Consider the following 10,699-nt stretch of genomic DNA (forward strand, 5'->3'; position numbering starts at 1 on the left):
CCAGCGACTGATTTGAGAAGCATGCCGGAGGTGGTGAGTCAGTTGCAGAGATGCACTGGGATACGGGCTAATGGGGGCCACCTAGTCGCACGGCGTTCACCGCGCTCAAGGACCCCAACAACCCCTTTCTCCTCAAGGCCTTTCTTTCCCAGCGCCACCTCAATTATATGTCTCTGATGCTTCTTCTCCGAACGCTTTTATCATTATATGCGATTCATGGCCATGCGAAGCAAAGGGATATTATCCGTGTGCATCGCCGGCTGCCGTTGATGGTTATTGGTTCCGCTTGATTGTTTTGGTTGGTGGTTGGTGGTTGATTGTGTCGCAGGCGCACCTGATTCCCAAGCCAGCCAACCAGGAAGCGACTCTGCAGACCTGGATTGTCTTGGAGCACTGTGAAAACGGTTCCCTGGCGGCCTGGCTTGCACAGCGCTATCAGCAGCAGCAAGCGGCGCGTAAAGCAGCCACTGGCGGCGCGAGCGCCAGTGGCAGTGGCGGCGGCGGTGCGGCGCCCAAGGAGGGTGCGACGGCGAAGCAGGTTGCCCGTCGTCCCGGTCGCTTCAGCCGAGGATTGCGGAAAAGCTCCACAGATTTCCAGGATTGTGCGGAGGCGGCGGCGCCGCTGTCGCTACAGCTAGATCAGCCCGCCACCCCGCCCTCGCCGTCGCCTCCGTCACTGGCGTCGGTGCCAACGTCCGTAACGACGGTGCCGCCGCCTGCATTGGAGGAGGCGACGGCAATGGCAGTGGCGGCGGCGTCGCCGCCGCCGCCAGCCCTGTTGCCAACCAGGGTTGTCGGCAGCGGGCCGAGCAGCACCGGCAGCGGTGCTGTGGGAGGAGGAGGAGAGGACACCAGCGGCGGCAGCGGCAACGGCAGTGGCGGCGGTGGCGGTGGCGGGGAGTCATCTGCGCTCCTGCCAGGTCTTTTGTCAGTGGTGAGTAACCTGTGCCGCTACCTTTCCAGGCCCAAGCTGATGGAACGCCCTTTGGAATCCACCTCCCAACTTCCTGACTTCCCAACTCTATGAGCTGGACATCTGCAGTTGTTTTTTAATTTTTTGGATTATAATTTCAAATCCACCCTCCAAATCACTCAAGCAGGCCAGCCCTCTGCCGAGGTGCTGTTTGATCGGACTGCTTGGCGCGGCCATGTCGCACGTCACGTCGCTAATGATGCGCAGCCGGCATCGCTGGGCCTCCGTAACGCCTGCATTGACGCTTGACATGCTTATTTCCCGCCAGGCCGAGGTGCTTTCCATCGCGCATGACGTGGCGTCGGGCCTGGCCTACCTGCACACCCTGGATCTATGCCATGGCGACCTTCGTGCGGAGAACGTCATGATGCAGACTGTCGTACTCCCTAGCGCCTCCAGAGCCTGCGGCGCCGATGCGCCCACAGCCGACCTGGCGACGGCGGCGGCGGCCGGCGACCTCTCAGCCGTTGACGTCACGGGCCTGTCGTTCGGCGACGGCGGCAGGGCCGCCGGCGGCGGTGGCGGCGGTCTTATGGCTGCGGAGATAACATCGGCGGCTGCTGTCGCGGTGGGTAGTTGCCATACCGTTGACGAGAGTTTGGCAGTGATGTACGGCAGCACCGGCGGCCGCAGTGACGTGACGGAGGGTCCTGGCGCTGGTGTTGGCGCCGCCGGCGTAGGTGCCGGCGTTGGCATTGTAGGACACCCGCGCACAACCGCCTCCAACCTGTCATCGTGCGGCAATGCGGCAAGCGTCAGCTGTGCCGGTGGGCAGGACAGCAGTGCGCACGCTTGGAGCAACAGCCTCCGATACTCCAACGGTTTCATGACGGGCAGCACCTATGCTTCCACCGTCACGCAGTCCGTCGCTGTCGTCGTCGGCGGCGGCAATGTCGTCGGCGGCGGCGCGCGGTGTCTGGAGCCCGGCAGCGTCGACGACCGCCTTGTCAACGGCAGCCTCCAGTCCCAGGCCTTGGGCAGCACTCTAGGCCACTGCTATTTCAGCCCGAATGCGCGGCCCATGGGTCAGCCTTTTGCAATCGGAGGTAACAAGTCGTCAGCTGGCGGCAGCACCAGCGGCACGATACGGTACGGCAGTCTAGCAACAGCGGGCGCGAGCGCGACGTCCGGCGCAGCGATGGAGGGCTCGACCGGCGTCGGCGGCGCGGGCACCGACGGCGCAGGTCTGGCAGGTTCAGCCCTAACACCATCGGCGGTGGCGGCTCTGTCTCGTGCAATCGGAGTTAGCAGCAGCGATGCGGTGCAACAGCAGCAGCAGCAGCCGTCGCGGGGGGCTGTAGCATTCGGTGGCGGCAGCAGCGCCGCCGCGCCTTTTAGTCGCCGCCAGAGTAACGGCTCGCTTTCGGCGGCCAACACATGTTCCGGAAATGATGTGGCGTTAATGAGCAAGGCGTTGTCTGGGCTGACGGCATGGCCGGAGTCTCCCCATGAGGGAAGACATATTGTAATGCCCGCTGACACAGCCGAGACGGCGGCGAGCCATGCCGCCGCTGGCGGCAACAGCGGCGCCGGCGGGGGCGGCGTAGCCGCCGCTGTCACCGCGTTCAGCAGGGCGGGCAGCGGCGTCGGCGCTGCGGTTGCCGTCAGCGGCAGCGGCTCCGCTGGCGCGCCGTCTCCTGCTTCACGGAAGGCGCCCGTCATTGGTGGACTGAGGAGTGCCTTGACGGCGACGGACGCCCCTAAGACGCCGCCGTCGGCGGGGTCCTCGGGCGTGGCGGCCCCGCCGACGCCGACGCCACCTCGGGCGCCATCCTCAAGCTTTTCCATGGAACGATCCCCTTTCGCAATTCCCTTAGCCCAGGCCCCTCTGCCGGATGAAGACACGGGACCGGGGGCCCCGCTGACCTCGGTGCAGCCGCCCACTGAGCCCAGCGACCCCGCGGTCGTCGGTGGCGGCGGCAGCAACGCCGGCGGCAGCGGTACGGCGCCGATTGCCTCGCCACGCGTCATCGCCTTACAAGTCGACGGCGCCGGTGCTGGAAGCTCAGGGCCACCGTCGCCGAACGGCGGCGGCGCAGGCAGCACTGGTCCGCCGACGCCAACTGGCGGCGGCAGCGCCGCCGCCGCCGGCGGCGGCCGCAGTCGTACCGGCGTCGGCGTGACGTGCACGATCGCTGGTCATCAGGGCCGCCGCAGCTCCGCACCGTCGGCAGTGTCCCTGCCGGTAATCCGTCGCGTGGCTAAGTTGACCGACCCATGGCTCAGCCTGGCGTGCATGCCGCCCGAGTGCGCAGGGGGCCCGTGGACCCCTGAAGTGGCAGACGCTGTCGGCGCCAGCTCAGGCGCTGACGTGGCGCACCTGCCGCCAGAGCTGCTGCTGTCGGGGCGGTTGCACCCATCATCCGATGTGTACTCGCTGGGCGTGCTGCGTGAGTGAGGTTCCCGCGGGTGGAGGGTTTGCTGTCGGGTTTCGGAGCAGTCGTGCGGGGTGGAGCGATGGGAGACCATCCTATTCAGCTGTCCAACCGTAAAAATTCTTTGCCAGCTGCCACCGCTGCCTCCAGCGTTACAGGTCGTAGCCATTATGGCGTTGATTGATTTAGGGGTCGGCCACTGCCATAACCTCTTGTGTGTTTGTTTGTTTGTTTGTCTGTTTGTCGCGCTTGCAGTCTGGCGAATGCTATCACCCACCGGGGAGCAACCGTACGGCAAGTTACGGCCTGCAGAGGTGGCATACAAGGTGGTAGCATGCGGCATGCGTCCCGCCTTTTCACCCGCGGTTCCGGAGCCTCTGCGGCGGCTGGTGGAGGACTGCTGGCAGAGCGACCCGGCGGCGCGACCTACGATTACGCTGGTGCTGCAGCGGCTAACGGAGCTGCAGGGCAGCGCTGCCGTGCTCCAGAACCAGTGGCGGGAGCGCCACACACTGTTTGGCGCGGTCTCTACCGTACCAATTACTGCCGTCGCCGTTCTGCCGCTCCAGGGGGAGCAAAACGAGGTGGCGGCGCGGTGGGCAGAGGCCGCTGGCATCCGGTTGCTCCGTACGGCGACCAGCTCAGGTGGCAGCACTGGCGGCGGCGGTGGCGGCGGCGGCTTGTCAACGCAGGCCTCTTTTGGCCGTCGCAGCAGCCGTGGACCATCCGGCTCGTTTAACGCCGTGTCGACGTACAAGATCATCCATGCAAGCGGCTCCGCTGCGCACCTGTATGCGCAGCCGCCGCCGCCGCTGCCGGCCGCGATGACTACAGCCTCAATGCAGTTCGCCGTCACGGCAACAGCGGAGTCAAGCAACCAGTCCAACGCCATCTCTGACGGTCCCAATGCGCGTGGTTCGCACTCCAACCACCAACCTGCCAGTCCGTACACTGGCCACCTACCCGTACAGCCGTACAAGCGTGGCGGCGCTGCTTTAGAGCCGTTCTAGGCAGCCGCGCCTCAGTTTGTTAAGTTCCAGGACCGGGTGGGGTGTGATGGGGGAGAAAGGTCACGGTGAGATGCAGGATGGGAAAGGAGGGAAGAAAGAAAAGAGGGATGCGACGAGCTGGGCCATCTTCGTGCTTGGGTGGCTGCCGACGCACACACAGGGGTCGGTGGAGAGCTACTTTAGCTGGAAACTGCAACAGGCGTTTTTTTCCGTTAACGCGTGATATTGGTATATATTTGCATGCTGGCATATGTGGTGTGACGTTTTAGGAAACTAAGGAAATGGGATTCGGGGGTTGGGCTGCCGAGGGTCGCCGTGCAGTTGGATTTCCGCCGGTGGTGGCACTACTAGGCGGGCATGGGTGGTGCCCCGGCATCGCAGGTGCCGTTCGGGTTTTTTTATCAGCTTTTCCTTCTCCTCTGTTTTGACTGGTAGACTGAGAGATATACTGCGACTGACTCGGGAAATTCTTTCTTCACCGTTCTCGACCGCACTTTGGCCGCCATTGGGCTTCCATCTTCCAGGCAAATGGCCTCTGTAAAGCGCCCCGTGCAACAGGGCCCTGCTTGGTGCCCTTTTGCCCGGCGGAGGATGGCTTCCATTTTCTTCTTGACCACGCTCTGGGTGCGATACCCGCCCTGCCCTGATAAGGACTTCATTTCTCCGCCTCCTCCCCCCCCTCCGCGTATTAGGCTCTTCCCACCCTCGCCCTGCACCACGGGCCTCGTTTCTTCATCAGGGGCCGACACACATTTGTGTTCCCTGCAACGGAATGGGGGGGGGGGGAAAGGCGGCCTGAAAAAGGAAGCGCATGGATGGATGGGTGATTGGGCGGTTGGATGGTTGGAAGTTTGATGGACAGATGGATGGAAGGTTCGGTTCAAAATTTGGAAGTGGTGCAGTTATGTTCTAAGGAAACGTTGGGAAGCATCTCGGACTGGATTTCGGGCGGGCAGACCACCAGGCAGTACGGCGGGTTGGAAGTGTAGGCAAGATGCGCGGCATGTGTGTGTTTTCGGGGGGATGGGTGGGTTGGGGGGTGGGGCCGGCGGGCTCCTCTTGGGGGTCCCTAGAGGGTCTGGGTGTAGTAAGCACGGCCATCGCGTATCAGGCACGGCGTTCCACCGGTGTTGTTATTTAGGCTGGGTAATCCTTATCATGTGTCTATGCGCGCGTCATGTGCACCCTAGACTAGGATATGCATGCGTGGGGGGGTATGCGTGCATATGGTGTTATGGTGGGCAGCGCCAGGGGTGGGCAGCGCCAGGGGTGGGCAGCGCCAGGGGTGGGTCAGCGCCAGGGGTGGGTCAGCGCCACATAATAGAAGGCCGTATAGTTTGCCTGGGACGCATCCCAACGCTGCAGCGTTTGCCCGAGTCCTTTTCCCAGTCCATGTGTGAGGACGTGCGACAATTGTGTCGTGAAGTGTCCAGCGTCGCCCGGCGCCCTATCCCAAGCACGGCAAGCGGTGTTCCGATTGTTTTGTTTCGTGCTCGCGATGTTGTTGACGGAGCCGGACCTAGAAACGTTTGGCCAAGCTAAAAAGAGCTCTCCCTTCAGGTCCACATCATGTTTTTTTCCTGCGCCAGGATCAGTTGGTTGGAATCAGTTGGGCGTTTATCTTCTGTTCGGAAGACTTGCAGATCCACCAGAAGTGAAGCGACGTCGCTCGCTTGCGTTCGTGGCGTGTTTTCTTATCGACATCGCGTCGAGGGAACATGCCAGGTGCGTAATGAAATGTGAAATTCTCTGAGGCAGGACCGCAACCTGCGTTTTGCTTTCTGTGTTGTTGATGTTGTTGTTGTTGTAGTTGTCATTGCTGTTGTTGTTGTTGTAGTTGTAGTAGTTGTTACAGAGTGGGAGGCTCTTGGGAGATTTGGATCGTCATCTAGGATTGAACACATTACGGCACCATCCACCATTACCTATTGTACCACGCCATACGTACTACAGGTCCAAGGCGGTTGATCTTGTCTTCTAGAATCCTTCCTCATCCTATCACCCGATCATCATCCGTAGAGGCAGAGGGTTCAGCGATCGCCACCAATACAGCGTGCGTGTCGTGGCCACAATTGATGGACCGATTGGCCATTGTTCTCACGCTCCCGACAATATCGGAGGTTTTTCCAGTCATTGAACTCGGGACTTTAATGCAAATTGAAGTAATGTCCCTAGGTCAGACCTTTCTGTGTGTATGCGAACTGCGCCGCGCCGCCTGGAGCCCACGAGAGGTACCTGCGACCCCCCGTATCTTGACAGTCACGGTGCGATGTGAGGATTGAGGAGCGTCGAGCGTCGACGATACCTGTATCCTGAAATTGGGTAAACTGTATGGCACCCTGGACAGGCAAGTCTAGCAGTGTGGTGGTAGGTTTCACGCGCTGCTGCTGACTGCCGGCAGTACTGCCTGCCGTAATCAATATCATGTTACCCGTATCGCTACCGCTGGGCGACGGCTGCGAATTTTCTACTGTCCTTTGATACAGCCGTGATCCTCATGCTATGCTGCATTGCACAGGTGTTCAATTCCGCCTACTGGCATGTTGGGTTGAGCTTGCCTTTTTTTGAGCATTATTTGGCCATAAGGCTGTCATTTTCCAGAACCAAAGCTGCATATTTAAAAGGGGAATGGCTATGCGAGCAGCACATTTCGCCAAAAGAGCTCCATTAAAAAGGCCGCGGCGAATGTGATTGATTTTCGTGGAGGGAAACACATTGAAACGCGCTCGGCGGCTGGGTGTGTCGTATTTCCCCATTTTGTTCGGCACACCAGCGCGGGCACTGCCCCTTTCCCAGCCCGCCCGACACCCACACCGGTTTTCTGCGCGTCGAAAGATTCGGTTGTGCTCTGTCCATTGCCACGCTGCCGCGTCGAACGGTGCTTCCGTATCTTCAATGTGCCTTGTCCGATGCTGTGCTCTGCTATATTCGGATAACGGATTCCATCCAGAAAAAAAGTGTTTTTGAGTTGCTCTGTATGTCTCCATTCACAGGCGCCTGTGCGGGCTTATTTTGCCCGACCTACGCGTCGGCTCCAGTCCTGCAACCGCAGCCCCGCAGCTGCGGCCGCGGCGGGGTTCTGGGTTGCTCTGTTGGCGCCCGTGAACATGGCTGTAGCCGCGAGGGGAAGGCGAGCGGGTGCGGAGACCAGATATGTTTGTGTGTCATGATGGTGCATGCGAATGCAATACCAACTACATTTTTCTATACGTAGTTGTTTCGGCTCTGGTTCAGCAGCGGTAGCCGTGGTCAATCTCAGGTACCTGCTGTTGGGCGGTATCGCATTCTTGAAGGGATGGTGAATGTCTGGCGAAGTCCTGGGTTTGAAATTTGAACGGCCGGGGTTGATGGCCGGCGATGAGCTGCAGGCTTCGGCAGCTTTCAACAATCGGTGAGCACAGCAAGCACAGTATTTTGAGCGTGTATCGTTGCGCTGCGTTGTTCTGTGTTGTGCTTGTGTGTGTTGCACTTGGGCACTTTGCGCTGTGGCACTCAATGCCCAGGAGTACAGTGTGGGAGGGTGCGGATGAACGAAAACGGATGGAGGGGTATGAGGGCGGGTTTTTTGCGTGCACGTGGTGACGTGAGTTTGTGCACTGGAAGACCAGACATGGAGGCCGGGCTGATGCGGTGCGGAGGCAGGGGTGGCAGGGGAGGCAGGACAGAATATTATTCGGGGGGCCCCAGGGTTTCAGTGTTTTCGCACACAGCGACACAGACAGACAGACACACACACACACACACACACACCGAGGACAGATTTGCGAAGTGGTTTTCAGCGGAAGTGGGCTACATGCTCCTAGGGGATGTATGAGGGACGCATCTCGGTGCGTGCCCGATTGTGGTTCAGGTTTCATGGTTGTTAACTTGGCCTTGAGGCTCTTGGAGTTGTGCACACACACAACATGACGAACTGGTGTTAGGGTTCCCAGGCGACAAAGTGCACGCATTCGTGCATACATCCAATACAAACCCAACCACCACAACAAATTTGTTCTGTAGTGTTTGTTTCCGCCACAGCGAGCTGCTCGGCAATACTGGGTTTTGCATGACGGACGAAACAAGTGGAAAAACGCCATAATTTGGCTCCTCTTGTGAACGCGGTTAAGGAGGTTTGGGTCATGAGGCGGGCTATGTGATGGCGAGCTTGGCGCTGAGGTGCGCTTACGCAAATGATTTTTTTCACGCACCCTCTCTCCTCCCCGGTGGCATTTCCGTGGTGGCGAGATGGTCTTGTGACGGGTTGCTGCAGGTAGACTGGCATGGCGGTGCGGCGGGGACCGTGTGGAGACGTGCGGAGCCGCGGCGGGGTTTGGATGGCTCCGTCTAAGCGACAGAGGATGGACCTGTTGCCCCTTGCCCACCCTTGAACCGGTTTATGTAGCTGTCACCCCTGCTTGGAAACCTGGCCTGGCGGCAAGGCAAGGTCTTGCTAATAAGATGCTTGTTGGACCTGGTTGGTCGGCTACTAGGGTTCGTCTCGTGTTGTGTGGTGTCGTGTGGTACGTGAGCTGAAGGCAGGGCTTGCTGATAAGGACAGTCGGCAGGCCACACGGGCAGGCGGCGGGCGGCAGGCTGCACAGGGGTGCGAGCAGGGGGTTTTACGCGCGCTGCAGTTGCTGGCGTTGGTGCGTGGCGTGCTGTTTCGTGGGCAGCATGGGAGGATGTGTCTGTGGACTTGTGGAGATGTTTTTTGCGCTGTGTGCGCGGGTTGAGGAGTTTCGCTTAGAAGCAGGCCTGTCTGCTGGCTGGCTCGACGACTGGCCGGATGCGCGGCTCTGGCTCTGGCCGAATCTCAACACAACTCTGCTACCTGGAATTCGTTATTTATCCTGCGCCAAGAGTTTTATCTACCGCTGTTTTGACGATGGTTCGGCGGGATAAACAGCAAATCCAAGTCAATAATATATTATTCTTGTTTATCATACCTATCTGTTCATACACATATGTGTTGCGCTATTGTTGTTCGCTGCTGCATGGCGCCTCCACATGCGGCTAATTAATTAATAGGTTAGAGATATCGTTGTCGGTAAGAGTTGCTTTGCTGTTACTGTGATGATGATTATAACGTATTACGCAAGTGCTTGTGGGCAGGTGGTCATGCCCTGGCTTACGTTGGAGTGAGGATCCAGCTCTCTAAAATCTATAGCAACTCCCTTCCCCCCTTTCCCGTTTCAGACGACCTCACCAAATATAGCTTTTGATTTCTTGCAGGCAGACAGGCAGGCAGGCAAGGAGGCGTGGATATGCGCACATGGGTTGACAGTGTGCTGTGGGGGAGGCGCGGACGGATGACATCCCAATAGCCGTACGTTTTATAGATATTTTTTCGTTCTCGCGCACAGAGGCGCCTGCGGGCTTGCCCCGCTGGAGGCAGCGACCCTGCGCCGCATTCGCTGGAATCGCGGCTAGCCAGCCCTCCAAGCGTTCACGTTTTCCCTTGCAGAGTATATTTTCTGATCTTGGTAGAAAAATAGTTACGTATCAGCAAATTTTACTTACATCTGAGCAAGGAGGAGGAGGAGGAGTCAATAGCGTTTAAGTGCCGCGCGTTCCTTACATAACTTGTGTATGAGACGATCCTCCTCCTGCGTCCATCTGCCGTTCTCGTAACAAGGCAGCGACGGGGGGTCGAAATCTGCTGTATTAAAAATGTAAGATTGAACCCCTACATACGAAGATGTGCGACTGGCTTTTTACTTTTGGCTTTTGTGGCCACGGCCCTGATTAAACCCCGTCGAGACGCTGTCGAGATTGCTCTGCAGTTGTAAGCCGTTGTGGCAGAGTGGAGGATTGCAATGATATGCACACAGCGCCCCGCTCCTGGTACTTGGTGCTGCTGGTCAACGGAACGGTACTGCTACTGCGCCTCCCGTGCAGCGGCTCCCGTACGTGGAGGATGAGTTCAGCACAGCGGGCAGCATAACAGCCAGTCCGGTGCCAGATCGCAAGTAAATAATGGATAAGCTAAGCAAGTTACAAGGGGTGTAGCCAAGTTCAAGTGGAAGTCTATGCCGTGGGAGGCGGCATAGGGTCCCACAGGTGATCACGTAAGGTACAGGGTCGAAGAAGACTGGACGCTAGGAACAGGGAAGATAAATTGCGTCTGTTACGCTCAGGGACTATGTCGACTGTTTGTGATGGATTGGGGGAAATGCCGCATGCCTCTGAAGTGGAGCGGAGGAGTGGCAGGAGTGAAGAAGTACGGTCCAGGAGTGAAGAGGTACGGTCTCGTTATGCCAGGAGTGAAGAAGTACGGAGTCCAGGAGTGAAGAAGTACGGTCCAGGAGTGAAGAAGCCAGGAGTGCCAGGCCAGGAGTGCCAGGAGTGAAGAAGTACCA

General features: G+C 58.9%; 1 protein-coding gene across 1 annotated transcript; it reads left to right on the top strand.

The window, feature by feature from the left end:
- Window positions 1-1,172: 1,172 nt before the first annotated feature.
- VOLCADRAFT_61650 (uncharacterized protein) lies at window positions 1,173-3,812 on the top strand (the record flags this gene model as incomplete). The annotated part of the gene is made up of 3 exons (XM_002951648.1): window positions 1,173-1,349; window positions 3,180-3,363; window positions 3,604-3,812. Coding segments are annotated over 3 exons (570 nt in total), but the record flags the coding sequence as incomplete, so codon positions are not given.
- Window positions 3,813-10,699: the final 6,887 nt, after the last annotated feature.

This window comes from Volvox carteri (assembly GCF_000143455.1).
Source record: "Volvox carteri f. nagariensis unplaced genomic scaffold VOLCAscaffold_25, whole genome shotgun sequence".
In the NCBI taxonomy this organism is placed as follows: Eukaryota; Viridiplantae; Chlorophyta; class Chlorophyceae; order Chlamydomonadales; family Volvocaceae; genus Volvox; species Volvox carteri.